This window comes from Pseudopodoces humilis, chromosome 9 (assembly GCF_049639895.1).
Source record: "Pseudopodoces humilis isolate 2021_Gansu_Grassland_sample_001 chromosome 9, ASM4963989v1, whole genome shotgun sequence".
Lineage (NCBI taxonomy): Eukaryota > Metazoa > Chordata > Aves > Passeriformes > Paridae > Pseudopodoces > Pseudopodoces humilis.
The window spans coordinates 24104242-24118490 of record NC_142208.1 but is presented as its reverse complement, the minus strand read 5'-3'; the positions used below and the strand labels follow the sequence as shown (position 1 = coordinate 24118490).

Genomic DNA, 14249 nt, shown 5'->3' with positions numbered 1-14249 from the left:
GAGGGCGAGGCCAGGCCGCGCCCCGGGGGCCGCAGCCAATCGGCGCGGGCAGGGACTGCGCGCGGCGCCCGGGGCCGCCATCTTGTGGGAGGGCAGAGGCGAAGGGCAGAGCGCGGCGGAGACGGGGCGGCCGAGGTACGGCGGGGCGGCCTGGGCAGGGCCGGGTCCTGGGCCGGAGCTGGGTCCTGTTCCTGCCGGGTGGGAGGGCGGCTCTCCGCAGCGCCTGGGCACCCGCGACATTCAGCCGCAGCGTCGCTCCCTCCGAATGCCTCCGCGTCCCTTCCCCGGCCCGACGCGAGCGCGGGGTTGCGGGTGTAGCCGGGCAAGGGCACAGAGCTCCTCCGGAAAACAGGACTCGTGTTGTCACGGGGCGCTTTCACGTCCCCGGAAGGGCGCCTCGGCTCTTGCCCAGGATTTTGCATCGGTCAGGCACGGGAAAAGATGACCTTGGCTTCTTAAGTCTTTGCCAACAGCGTGTGGCACACGTTTAGAGGGCTGTTTCATTAAGTTTTTTAACAACTGCAGTCAGCCGAGCTAACGCTTGCCTGGTTCTACGCCAGAGTAACGCTGCTGGATTGGGTTAGATAAGCGATAGATGGATGACACATAGGAGCTGTATGACCGCAGCACCTGCTGTGCAGTTTCGTGTGTCTGCTACAGGGGCACCGGGGGCTGCAGCACCTGCCTGGTTGAGGAACTGTGTCGGGTGTGGGATGCCTTAGGAGGGAGGCAGAAGACAACAAATATTTGTCCTAAACATAACATCCTCTTCAGAAAAATATATCTCTAAACATTAAAAAACCACTCTGCTTTTATTATGCAGTGAACCCTTTATTTGCTTATCTGCTCCCATCACCTGTTTTGTTCTTCGAGAGAAAATGCTCTAGATGTGCCTACTCCTTATGTATATCCACTACTTGTCAAATGTCCTGAAAGCAGATTTAGGAGTAGACAATGGAATTATGAAGCTCAGTGTAGAGATTAGTTTAATTTTCCTATTGATCCTATCCAAGTGACTTTAAATTAATTAACTGTCCTGTACTGTTTGTTAGGACAAGCAGCCATGGCTGGCCATGACTCGGGATCCCAACACCAGTTCACTGGATTTCAGAAGTACTTCAATTCCTATACCATCATAGGCAGGAGAAATGTATGTATTATGTACATAGCTTTGTAGTCTTGTATAATGGTGTCTTCTGGGGCTTAGATGGAAACTGAATTTAACTTTTCTGTTTTCCAGTATGTAATAGCAACGTACACAGGTGTTGCACTCCTTGTCTTGTATTTCAAGTTTAGGCCTAAGAAGCAAACACCTGCTGTGACAGCTAAGTAAAAGGTAAGTGGCTGATGTTCCTCCAGGACCAAAATGTTTCAGCTCAGAAAGCGGTGACAAAGGACTAGTTGCCAACAATACTGTGTAATGAAAGACAGAAACACAGGCACGTGGACTTCCTCTTTACCATTTTAAACCTCAAATAATCTATAGCATCAACTACTTGGGGGCATTCTGCGTGAAGTGGGTTATTAAAGGGAGTGCAGAAAGTATGGGATACAATATTGTTGTTCTTCTGACATAAATGGGACTGGGGATGGAATGCAGGGAGGGAGGAACAGAAGGATGTTGCAGCAAGATACATTAAGCTTTGCCTACAAATATTAGGTGCTTCTGGTCTGCCCTTTTGCTGTAATATAGGGATAATTTGCTTTGTAGGTTACTGAAATAATGAAGTAGTGCTTAAGGACTTATTTCTTGGCTGTATTAGAATTCCAAGTAGAGATTATTGCAATCTGTTAAAACCTTCATTTGAACAGAGTAAAGGAGCACCATATGATGGAAATGTGTGTTGCACACGATTATTCAAGGGCCATGCAGAAGTGACTGAACTTGTATAGCAACAACCAAGTGTTACAAAATTTTGGAGTCACTTTCAAATAAAGAGTTTTCACCAAAATGGCATTTTGGCAAAACCTATCGGCTGTCCTCATAGCCTGAAGAAAGGCATATAAACCAATAAGCTTTAGCATTGTTGTTGTGTGTTAAGGGGACATCAGTCAGTTCTTCCTGGCTGTGCTGAAATCTGGCTGCTCGTAGCTAAAATAGTTTGGGCTTGGGGCAGGGGGATGCTCAGTTAATATCGTGCAAGAATTGCTATGTTTGACCTTTCTTCTCTTGGCAGGTTCCTGGCATGTCTGAACCTCCAGTCTGTGTCAATGTAATTAATGCAAGCTGATGACCTGTTGTGGCTAATAAAATATAAATAATTACATGTTTTATTGGAAGTATGAAATAGTCCAAAAAAGCTGAAGTGTGGTACTTCTTATTTTTCCTCCTTTGTCAAAAATAGTTGCTTGTAGCAGAGATGGAGCAGCTGATTGTGTCGTTACTATCTTAACTCTGCTGCTGTTGTAACACATCCTGAGGTGTTCTGAGCACCAGGCAGTGACCTAGGAGGGACCTCAGCTGCACAGCCATAACACTGAACAGGGCCTGGAGCTGATCCAAGCATGATCCACATGTCTTTGTCACAGCTTGCATGGTTTGCAGCCACCTGCTTGCTCCCACTTTTTGCATTCCACATTTCCATGTAAGCTAGTAGCTTACATGGAAACCATGACATCTTCAGTTGTCTGTATTTTGCCCAGAACCTTTTTAGCTTTGATAGAAAAGCTTAGAAAATAGGCCAACCCAGTTACTGTGTTTAAACATTTTCTGTTACTGGCTTCTCTTGTGGAGAGGAAAAGGAAAATGACTTAGCCTGCTGATGTTAAGCACCTGTAACTCTGCACACTCATAAACACTGACCAAATAGTTCAGTGCTTACTTTTCCTGTCTCTTATGAAAGGAGGTGCTCTACCACAGTTAGGTGTGTGCAGCCTCCTCCCTGCCAACACTAAAATCTGTCTCATATTCTCCACAGTGTCTTTCTATAGGTTAATTAAAACTTGGTACCTTCCTTAGATGTCACAGTAGTGCTGATGTGGGAGATGATACTATGCTTCTGCTAGCAGCAGGGGTTGAACCATTCCAAAGCTGGCAAATACCCTTCCCAACCTGAAAGCAGCAGGAGGTAGGAATGATTGCTGGAAAAAAATGGAAAAATTAATTATGGGGTCTTGATGTTCTCTCTACTTCATTTTTTTTAAAGCCATTTTTTGTACATGCTGGGTCTGCTGAACAAATCTAGTCATCTTTCCCTCCTGAGTGTTTGCATTGATGGCTTCAGCTGTATTTAATTCCACCACCGAAGAATGACAGCTCTAAGAGTGTAATAGGCTCAGGAGCTAGAACCTGTCCCCTTCCTTTAGAACAAGATTGATAGGGAATGGCTACTCCTTAACTTAAACATTTCTGATTACTTTGTTTCTCTTAGCAGAGTTGTCACAGTTACAAACTGTTTTTGCTTCCACTGCAGCCATTAAGGAAATATCTTGTAACAACATATAGACACAAACTGTGGTTTTAGTATTTATTATAATATCAAAAGTATAAAACTGTACAAAACACAAAGGCAGAATGTGGCAGTGTTTTCTTTAAGCTATCAAAAATTGTACTTAGATCTAACTGGTCATATTGAGAGCTAGGAAATTTTGTTGAGGTATCATTACACAGGAAAAAAAAAAAGTTTCAGCTTTTTTCTTTGAAGAAAATGTCTAGGTGTCCTAGTGAGTTTTCCACTTTTTTTTTTTTATGTATAATGCCTGTAGTATAGCTTTACTCTAAGAGTTAGAGAAAGACGAGATGAAAGAGGAGGTAGTTCTCCATTTACTTGACCTTAGAAATGACAAGTCTTGTTTTTATTTTCACTAGAGACCCAGTAGTTTGTTCAAGTGTGCAAGTCCTTACTGTGAAGTAATGAGGAACACAAAACGGGTTTCTCTGCACAAATCTTGTAAGAACAAAAACCAACCCAAACCCAAGCCACACTGGACCTGGCCTTTGGTGTGCTGTTTTCAATTCAAAGACACTGACATTAAAATAAAACACAGCCTTATTGTAGTCCAGGAGGACCCACTGGGTACAATCTTCTTGTAGATAGGAATTGTCACTCAGCAGACAAGCTGGCCTTTCAAAAACCAGCTGATGATGTGCTTAGCCTTTTGTGCTGCTATAATGTTTCAATTTCTTGGCTAGTTTTACTGGTTTTTTATGTTAAGCCTTATGCAGAAAGGATACAGGTTGTTAATCTTCTTTTACATCTAATACAAAGTAAAGAGTTTAAGTCCACATTTTTAATAGTGACTGTTTCAGTTGTGCCTCAATTCCCCTTTTTTATTTTCTCATACATTGAAGTATGAAAGTAAATAAAGTTCACATTGCACTTCTGGTTGCTTATCACACTGACAGCACTGGCTACCTTTGAAAACAGTAACAAGATCTGTGTTTCTGACACCTCAAAAGAGCACATGAGTTTGAAATCTTTTCAGGATTTAGTATCTGGCTGCATAAAAAGCATGCACGGAGCTTCGCGACAGTTCCCCACAAGCATTGGGCTGTCCGGCCCACTCCATCAATGCCCTGGTTGTTGCTATGATCTCACCACACCTGCTGCCCAGCCCAGGCTGTAGTGAATCAAAACTACATTCTTCTTTCCTGAAAATGGACAGTTTTGCTTGTGTTTGAGACTGATGAAACATTTGTTAACCATAAATTAAGTGCTTTAAAAAAATCTGAGAACACATGTAAAGGCTGTTAACTTTTCACAAGTTTCGGCAGAGCTCAGTACCACCTCTGGAAAGAGATGCTCATTTCATAAGTATCTATGTTACCAAAAGCACCACGAACAGTTCCTTCTTTTACAGCCACAATGTCTTGTCAATCTCCAGCATTTTCAAATTGCAGATAAATATGAAACAGCAGAACTGAGAAACGCTGCTTATATTAATTACAGTTTCATACTCCTTGCAATGGAGTCGTGGAGTCCTTCTGTTCAAGACATTCCCTCGTCTCACGTCCTGAGGTCACTACTGCAATGACTTGGCACAGTCAGTTTCAGCTTCCTGATCTACTGTGAGCTGTAGGCTCCCGCAGCCAGCAGCAGGTTCCTGCGTGTGAAATGGAGATGAACAACGGGGGTTGATTTGGTCATGTATGTGCCCAGTAACAAGTCCTGTGAGTTTTCAGGCAAATTTATGTGTCCAGTGGCTGTAGTGAAGTCATCGGTTTCTAAGTCTTCAAAAGCCTTCACAGCATCCCACAGACGAACTGTGTTATCCATTGAACCTAAAAAGAAAAAAAAAACCCCACAGTTTAAAGTATTGTATTAATAAAATAGTATATGAAAAATGGTTCTGGGGAGCAAGTTAACAGAAATTAAAACTCAGAGAGCGGAAAACTATTGCAAGCCTCATAGCATACTGAATGCACACATAAGTTACCAGTCCTTGCTGCTTTTGCTAAGCAAGTGATTCTCCTTTGTCTTTCTCGATTTAAGGAACTAATTATATAATTCCTTTCCAGAATTATGGAATACAATGGACACTTCACTGTTCCTGGTGAATTTTACCTGATGCTAAAATCTCCCCATCCCTACTGAATCTGAGCGCGTAGATAGTGTCAGTGTGCCCTTTCAATTCGCCAACCATCAAGCCATGTCCAATATCCCACAGCAGAACTCTTCCATCTGTTGCTCCAGTAGCCAGGAATCGTCCATTAGGAGAAAATGCCAATGAATGAATTGGTCCCTAAAGTAGACATGGAAAGGCAGTAAAACAAGTTAATTAAGTCTACTCACATTCAGTCAGTCAAGCTGTGCTCAGAACAGAACTGTAAAGAATCTCTTTCAATAAATAAAATCACTTTCACACTGTCAGTGAACTGCCTTTACCTTATGTCCAGTGAATATTCTTACACAATTCCCATTCAAAACATCCCACAGCCTTATAGTCCTGTCTGCTGAGCCTGTAGCAATATAGTTGGAGTTTGGATGAAATCGGGTACATGTCACATCTGCAAGATGACCAGCAAAGATCCGTAATGGCTGGTAGTGATCTGTTGCCCACAGACTGAAAATAAAAAAAGCTTTATTAATAAAAGATCCCTAAAGAAGTTCAGTCTCTGTATCTGTTGGAGCAGCTCTCCAGTGAGGAAAGGATAACAGTTTAGCCTGGAGAAGAGTTGGCTCTGGGGAGACCTTGTTGTGGCCTTTCAGTACTTACAGGGGGATTAGAAGAAAGATGGGGACAGACTTTTTATCAGGACCTACTGCAACAGGACAAGGGATAATGATTTTAAACTAAAGGAAGGTAGATTTAGTCTAGATATAAGGTAGACATTTTCTACAATGAGGGTAGTGAAACACCCAAGTTGTCCAGAGAGGTGGGAGATGCCCCATCCCTGGATACATTCAAGGTCAGGTTGGGTGGGGCACTGAGCAGCCTGATACGGTTTAAGATGTCCCTGCTCATTGCAGGGCTGTTGGACTAAATGGCCTTCAAAGGTCCCTTCCAACCCAAACTGTTCCATGATTCCATGATCAGTTGCACAATGAGAAAAAAAAGTAATTGTGGAGTGATTTCTTATGGATCAGTTTATCGAATTGGCAGAATGTTTTTTGGAAAAATATACTTTTCAGAATGGAGAAATAAAAAATATTCTGTCAAGTTGTTCAACAATTAGAGGAGAATACTTCTAATCAGAGGGTCACTTAGGAGGACATCATCTCTTTAGCCATCAGATAATGTAATGTGTGTTTAAAAAAACAGAAAACTGCATTAAAGCATTTGTTCAGAATTTTAACTGACATAAAATTTATTTTGAGTAATAGAGTAGGCAAGAGTGTATTAGCTAATGACTTTCAGGGTTGATCCGCCACAAACTGACCCAGACAAGTAAAAAAAACACATGCAATTTCTTACCGAGCCACTCTGTCATGTCCCCCAGAAACAAAGTAATAGCCGTAAGGAGAGAACTGTGTATCCCAAACAGGATAGTTGTGTCCTTTATATCCCACCAAACATGTGAATGTTTGGAGACTCCACAATCTCACGGTGCCATCCTCAGAACAGGACAATAGATAATTCCTGTCACAGGAGAAAGTATAGCATACAACATATCAAACTCACACAGGGGCTGTATAAATATTGCATAAACACTGTGAGATGTCCATGATAGACATGTCTCCTCAGCAGCACCAGTTTGGCATATCACCCATAAAACAGCATTTCAGTGCAGTAAGCAACAATAACCAATTCAAGCAGAACCCACTCCTAGGCCCTTATGCAAAAAAAAGACATGATTTGACACTGATGATCAACTCTGATGGCATTTAATACTGAGGGGAACGAGGGGAAAAAAAAAAACCACCACAGAGGAAGTATTTACTCAGAAATTCCAGTTACATGAAAAAATTATTAGTAAACTGCTGTATTATTTTTTTAAAGGATCTTCTATTACAACTCTGAACAAAATTTCACGATTCCCTGAAAGAGAATTCATATCATATTCTCATTCTCAATTAATAATTATAGACTATATTTGTTCCACACAAAGTTTACTGCTCAGCTGTGTTTCTGTGGTGGCTGTTTCCTGACTAAACACAAGCTAAAGCAAAACCTGAGACATTTAAACCTCTTTTTCCACTGTCCAGACTCCCATCATTAAGCAAAGGTTTAAAACCTCTTATTTTAAAGATACTGTTCCATACATTCTGAAAATAAAGTCTCAATAGAATATGAGAAACTTGAAGTCCAATGATGTGCTACTGAGACTTGCAACACTCTAAGTTATATTAATATTGCAGAAATTTTCCTCTCTATATATCAGTTAGTTAAAGCCCAGCTTAAACTAGAGTTTGTAAAACTGTAGTTTTGCCATCTAAGTCCTAAATCTCCAAAACGGTGCTGGTATTCTCAGCTATAGTGGATTTCAGTAATAGCTGGCAGAGCTCAACACCCTGAACTTCATGAGCATTTACACAGTATCTTACAAGCTGCATGAGCAAGAATTGCTTTAACTTGGAAAAAGCTGCATTAAGAATATGTTCTCACTCAGCTGCATGCAATTAAAACTGAAGACAAGCAAACTAGTTAGCTTGTAAACTTTTACCTATCAGGACTGAAGCTGGTGCCATAGACAGGTCCACTGTGACCATATAAAATCTTCAACTCACTTGCTGTTTTCTCATCCATGATCCTCTCCAAGACATCATCTGATTCTTTGTCAATGAGACTGAGGTCTGCAAGATTTCAAAGTTCATGTATCAGAATAACTGTCAGAAGGTCAAAGATAAGTGTCATCATTACATCATCTCAGTTAAATATCAAGATTAAGAAATGTTCGCAGAGCATCCAGCTTCAACCACAATACATTGTTATACAAAAATCAGAATTAAAGCAGGGTGGTTTCCATGAATTCATGTAGGTGTTTAGCTTAGGACATTCTTCTCCAACCTTCTCAGAGTTCCCTCCTATCCTTTCCCCCATGTTACCTCTAGTCCCTCTCCTAGATCACCTAACCCCTATTTCTATTACACCCTGTAGTTACCATCCACTTAGAGAAGCAAGATGGCTAGCTCCACACTAGCTATGGCTAGTTCCAAGTTCTGTGCACTGACTACCTCATAGCAGGTGTACATGACCAGATTTCTCATTCCTTTAAAACTGTTTCTAATGGTAGTATGTAAGATGTAAGCCTATGTTGTTTGTGCACATATTTTATCACATATCCCATACATTATCATGTATGTGCACATACTGTTTCTTCAAAGGGAAGCATCTAACCACTGCAGCCAACTCTCCTGCCAGAGATCTTCACTGCTCAGGGAGAACACAAATGTCACAAGTTATTTATGCTCTTATTAACTATTATTTTCTTAATTACCTGCAGCTGTTTTCACACTACGTAGCTTTTTTGGAGTCACAGACCACACTCTGACAGTGGAGTCAGCAAAGCCTCCTACAATCATGCTGGAGTCATCTGTAATATCCACTGCAGTTAGACCCTACACACAAAATATCCAGTTATATTGTTTGCATCTCTCATGATATATTGCAAATATTACAAAATCCTAAGAACCATTAAAAAGGTAATTTGACTCATCTACAAAAATTGAGAGAATTACTATAGGATAAACATAAACACACACAAATTCTTGCCCCATTAACAATAAAGCTTTATGTATGAAGTACAGTCAGTAGTGACAAAGAGTATTGCTTTCCAGTACTCCAGGGCAAAACATCTACTGTGTCCTGTAGGAAACACTTAGGACAGGAAAAGTGAAAGACGGAATTATAGCAAAATCCAAGCAAAACCAAGGAGCAAGGAAATTTTATACTTTAAGGAGTATTTGAAGAGAATTTTGAATATGTTGGAACATAAGCTAGGCAATGCTTAATCCAAATACTCCAATTACCCTTGCCGACACTCTTACGTCTTTTGTCTTTAGCAACAAGGCTGCTCATAATTTTGATGCCCTTTCCCCTATTACCCAAATTCCAAATGTATCTTTTACCAACCTGATAAGCATTAAGGAATGTGTAGAAACAGATGGAGGGCAGGCACTCTGGTCCAAGACGCACTCGTCTTGCAGCTTCCTTCATATTCATTACTTTATCCAGCTTGTCAGAGTCTTTCAGTTCTGGCAGAGGAATTCTACACAAGAAGCACATATTTTTACAAAGTAAAAATACCTTCCTGTTAATCCAAACAAAGCAAGCAAAACTTTCCCATGCAAGCCCATACCACAGTATTCAAATAAGAAACAAGAGTTAGAAAAAAACAAAAGACTATGTAGAAGACTAACTGATGAGAAAGAGAGCCAGTAGCTTTCAGAGTTTCAGACAGGTACTGGAACAAGATAAACAACTGAGTATGACCTGAAAAGATTAGTGGATAACCAAGTAAAATTTCATCAAGGGCAATCTGGATTGACTTGATGGGCAATGACAGAGGGTTATATGCTAAGAGTTCCATGACCTCCCTTGGAAGTCTTACAGCTAAAGCTGTGTACAGCCAAAATAGTCAAAATAACAAAAATACCATGTGAACAGAGATGTAGATTTGGCTTGACAATACTGGATTTTAAAGACTTCTCTACACATAATTTCCTTGGTACCTGTTTTGGGGAGGAGCATTAGGATCCTGTTTTTTACTTTTTGACCCTACATTATCTTTCTTAGGTTTTTTCTTCTTTGGCTTTCCTTCCTCATTTTCTCCTTCTTCATCTTCATCATCCAAAGGCACATCAAACTCTGGTTCTTTCAACAAGCCAAAGAAAACCTACAAGCCAATATAAAAAAACACACAAGACAAAACAGTAACTGCTGTTCTAACTGAAAACTACATTTTTTAATAGTAGCTTTTCAATGTAGTAGTCCAAGCAATAGAGCTGCCCCTTTTAAAGCTGCTCTGTTTAATATTACAGCATTTATTACTGCTTAGCCCACATGGAATGTAGTACACATTCTGGTTTACCTATTCAACTGATCTGGACAATTATAAGTTCTCTCTTCATCTCTTACCACTTTTTTAAAGCAGAATCCCCACCCTACCTCATTTATTTGTGTATTACTGTGGTACTACACACATAGCTCTTCCAATAACAACTGATAGCAAGTCAAAATTACTATCTGTTGTACAAAACAGGAAGCCAAACAGTCAGGTGTCCATTTTAAAACTCCAAAGTAATTAATTAGTTAGTTTAAATTTAGTTCAGTGGGCTGAACACAAGGTTGTCTCTCAAAAGGGTTCAGCAGTTTTGTCCACATGACAACAACACATCTTGACCTCTCTACTCCTGTCAAAATCTGTTTGTACAGTTCTCTTCCTCTGTTCTGTTCATGCTGTCTTTTAAGATCTCAAGTTATGATTGTAAATCTGTACTAAAGTATCTCCCTGAAAAAGCAGGGAGGATTGTAAAAAGTGGAACAATTTTTGTTTCCTACCTTTGCTTTATTAGCCTCTCGTTTTGCCTCCCCAGCCAAGCTTCCAACCATAGCATCTATCTGTTGTTTACTGCGAGGCATTCCATCAAAGATGTCAATGTAAAGATGCTCCTGAACAATGTTCCAGATCTGATTGTTCTGCTTTTCCTGAAGATGCCTCTTCAGGAGTTGGTAAGAGTCACGGGAAATGCGCAGCACAAACTTGCTTGTTCGGAAATCCAGCATGGTCTCGTTACCTTTCATGTGTTCCTTTTTGGTTAAGCTCGACAATACACGCAGGTCATCCTGGTAATAGCACTCCTGATCCCCATGAAATCTATTGAAGCAATTTAAGATATGATAAAAGGTTCAGTCACTCAACTTGCTATAAAATAGTTGTGGCAAGGGACATTTTAACTATTTACAGAACCATTTGAAGGGAAAAAAAGTTATCCTTTTGGATTGAAGTATTTCACAATTGGTCTGAATCCATGAAACAAATTAAATTCTATTTTCCTCTCAAGTGATAAAGAAGTGAAATATAGTAAGAGTATAGAAATTTATAGACTACCCAGAAATTAATTTATTTAAGCTCATTTGAAGAATTTCAATGTACATGCTATGATATCAGCAAACACTTATAGCATTCATTATTTTGGCGTCTCAATGCAATCTTCCATTGCTGAAAACTGACCCCACAATCTTTCCCTAAAGATGCAGAATCTCTTCATTGATCCTTTTGCAGCAAGGAGCCCATCAGCACACCATTAACATGGTTCAAACTCTACCAATGAACAGTTCAGTAGTTTGCACATCTTTCTAACAGCAGATTGGAAAATAGTTTAAGAACAGGTGCTACAACCCATGGCACTGTTACTTCAGATTTCAAACCTATTCAACTTTAGAGAAGAAAAATAATACATATCCATGTATACGCACATAAATCTATGCTACTATAGTTCACAGATTTAGCCAAAGTAGCAAGCACAATATAACACAAATATGCAAATGAAAATTAATTACCTTTCAAAAAAAGACTTTGCCTCACTCTCATGTTGATTGTAGACCAATTCCAAATACATGTGCACAAAGAGAGGATAAAAGAGCTGAGACAATTCTGCCCGATGACAGTCCAGGGAGCACTCGATGAAGTGTTTTAATCCGCTGTAGTACTCCTCGTACAGTGTCGGGTCTCCTTGCTGGTTGTAGGCCGACAACACCGCGCTCACGTCCGGCTGATCCTCCACAACCACCGCACCTCCGACTGCAAAAGCACCAGCCAACAACAACAGCTGCTCAGACAGTCTGGAAGAGCCAGCAAACAAAGTGGCCACAACTCCCTGGTCAGGTGAGCAAAACACATCCTGTGCACGTTCAGCACCAAGTCTAAACAATACAGGTGAGAGCACATTGGTCCAGCAGCCAATTCTCTCCAGCAGTTTTTTGGACTTTCCCTGCCAACAGATGCCTGTGAGGTAGGCACTTAGTGCCTAATTCAGACAGGATTTAAAATGTGATGGAAGAAGCCACTAACCTCACCAGAATGAATTATTTTATTGCTAGGGCTAGAAACTCTTAAACAAGGAACAGAATGTAAGACATTCCACTATAATTATTTTGGTCCCAGTAAACAAGCAAGTTAAGTAGATTAAGAGAACAATTCACCAAGACCACCACACAACCATCACAGCGCAAGGGCACTTAACACTCTGACAGTTCTGTTCTACACAGCAGTTGTAACATACTTCCATTGTTTTTTTATATAAAAACAATGATATCTGATGATGTCAGAAACAAGCTGTACACTCACTGGAACTCAGACTAGCAGTTCCTGAAATGTAACTAGTTCCGTGGCTCCTTCACCAAAACTCAGACTGTACCTCAGATCTTTGTTCTCATCCCTGCAGCCAGACCCGGGACAATCCCCACTAACTACAATGGAAGCCTCCTGTTCCTGCTACTCTATCAGTTGTGATGGGACACGAATATAAGCGGGAGCACTTCTCGCTTCACAGTGCTCCCTGCAAATGCAAGACACCCTGTCCTTGGTCCCTTGCTCCAAGAGATACGGATTTCTCCATGGATTATATGGGGAAATGAGACATCCAGGGACCTGCCGGAAGGCCGGGGTAGACTCTCGGCAGCACCGAGAAGCTGACATCGACCCTTGTGTCCCAGCATAATGGAGAGCCCCCGAGGCTGCGAGCAGCACATGGGCTCCCCACTTCCCGGGGATCCTGCCGAGAGGAGGGAGCGACCCCTCAGTCCCCGCGGGCCTTACCTTTCCCCGGCGGCACGGCGGCAACTGCAGCCACGCTGGGGCTGGAAGTAGCGACAGTGGCGACGTTGCCCCCTATGGCGACGGCGGCAGCGCTGGTGCCCCGGCCGAGCAGCGCCTCGCCGGAGTCCGCATCGCTGCCGGAGCCCCCCAGGAGCCCGGCGCTGGCGGGGCTGAGGGCGATAGCACCCAGGTCGTCGCCGAGCAAGCGGGCTTCGCGACGTAGGATCTCCTCGGACTCGCGGAGGTTGCTGCGCCGCAGGAACTGCAGTACGGCCACAAGCGTCTGCCGGTCCAACGCCGCCGGGGAGGCGGCGGGGCCCGGCGCCGGGGGCTCGGGGGGTGCAGCACCCCCCCCGACCCCCGCAGCCCCCCCTTCCGCCGCGGCGGCCGGGGCGGCGGCGGGAGCGGCGGCGGGAGGCACCGCGGGCGGCGGCGGCGGCGTCCCCGCCTCGGGGTCCGGCTGCACCGCCGCCACTTCTGCCGGCTCCTCATGCAGCGCCGCCATCTTGCGCCGCCTTCCATTCGCCGGCGGCGCACGGCCGCCGCTAGGCGCGGCCGCCCTTGCGACAGTGAGGGCAAAGGAAGGGCACTGCTGCCGCTGCCGCCACAGGCACGCGCGGCTTCGTTTTGCGACGCTGGCGGAAGCGCTTTGTGGCAGCGGGGGCGCGGTGAGGCGCGGCGGTGCCGGCCGGCGTGAGGGGCAAGGGGCTGTGTGGGCACTGCGGGGCTCACGGAGCTCCCTGGGGTAGACCAAGGATGCCCTTGGGACTGTGTGCCCTTAGGGGCCAGGTGCCCAATTAAGTTAATTACGGCTGGGCCGCTGAGTTGTCCAGATATTTCTAGTACTGCTTCTTCTAATTGTGTCTGTTAAACAGAGATTCGGTGGTACTTGTCGAAAGGCTGAGAGAGCTGGGGGTGTTCAGGCTGGAGAAAAAAAAGACTCCAGGGAGACCTTGCAGCACCTTCCAGTGTCTAAAGGGGCTACAAGAGCACTGGAGAGGGACTTTGGATAAGGACATGTAGTGGCAGGACAAGGGAGAACGATTTTAAACTGACAGAAAACAGGTTTAGATTAGATATTAGGAAGAAATTCTTTACTCTGAGAGTG

At 43.1% G+C, this 14249-nt stretch overlaps 2 protein-coding genes across 2 annotated transcripts; one reads left to right on the top strand and one right to left on the bottom strand.

Annotated features, from left to right (window-relative positions):
- Nucleotides 1-44: 44 nt before the first annotated feature.
- Nucleotides 45-2267, top strand: ATP5MK (ATP synthase membrane subunit k). Its single transcript, XM_005520875.3, has 4 exons — nt 45-135; nt 1053-1150; nt 1241-1336; nt 2178-2267. The coding sequence occupies exons 2-3, from the start codon at nt 1064-1066 to the stop codon at nt 1331-1333; spliced, it is 180 nt and encodes a 59-aa protein (XP_005520932.1). The 5' UTR covers nt 45-135; nt 1053-1063; the 3' UTR covers nt 1334-1336; nt 2178-2267.
- Nucleotides 2268-4215: 1948 nt separating this feature from the next.
- Nucleotides 4216-13646, bottom strand: TAF5 (TATA-box binding protein associated factor 5). Its single transcript, XM_005520706.3, has 11 exons — nt 13142-13646; nt 11884-12124; nt 10882-11197; nt 10053-10216; nt 9454-9589; nt 8819-8939; nt 8045-8174; nt 6856-7020; nt 5826-6003; nt 5505-5682; nt 4216-5221 (listed from the first exon to the last, which is right to left on the bottom strand). The coding sequence occupies exons 1-11, from the start codon at nt 13644-13646 to the stop codon at nt 5004-5006; spliced, it is 2352 nt and encodes a 783-aa protein (XP_005520763.2). The 3' UTR covers nt 4216-5003.
- Nucleotides 13647-14249: the final 603 nt, after the last annotated feature.

Coding starts and splice junctions, on each gene's coding strand:
- ATP5MK (XM_005520875.3), top strand. CDS start 1,064: ATGGCTGGCCATGACTCGGGATCCCAACACCAGTTCACTGGATTTCAG. Junction 1,151..1,240: donor CCATCATAGGCAGGAGAAAT/GTATGTATTATG, acceptor TCTGTTTTCCAG/TATGTAATAGCAACGTACAC.
- TAF5 (XM_005520706.3), bottom strand. CDS start 13,646: ATGGCGGCGCTGCATGAGGAGCCGGCAGAAGTGGCGGCGGTGCAGCCG. Junction 5,683..5,825: donor GAATATTCACTGGACATAAG/GTAAAGGCAGTT, acceptor TGTCTACTTTAG/GGACCAATTCATTCATTGGC. Junction 5,222..5,504: donor TGGGGAGATTTTAGCATCAG/GTAAAATTCACC, acceptor TTTTCTTTTTAG/GTTCAATGGATAACACAGTT.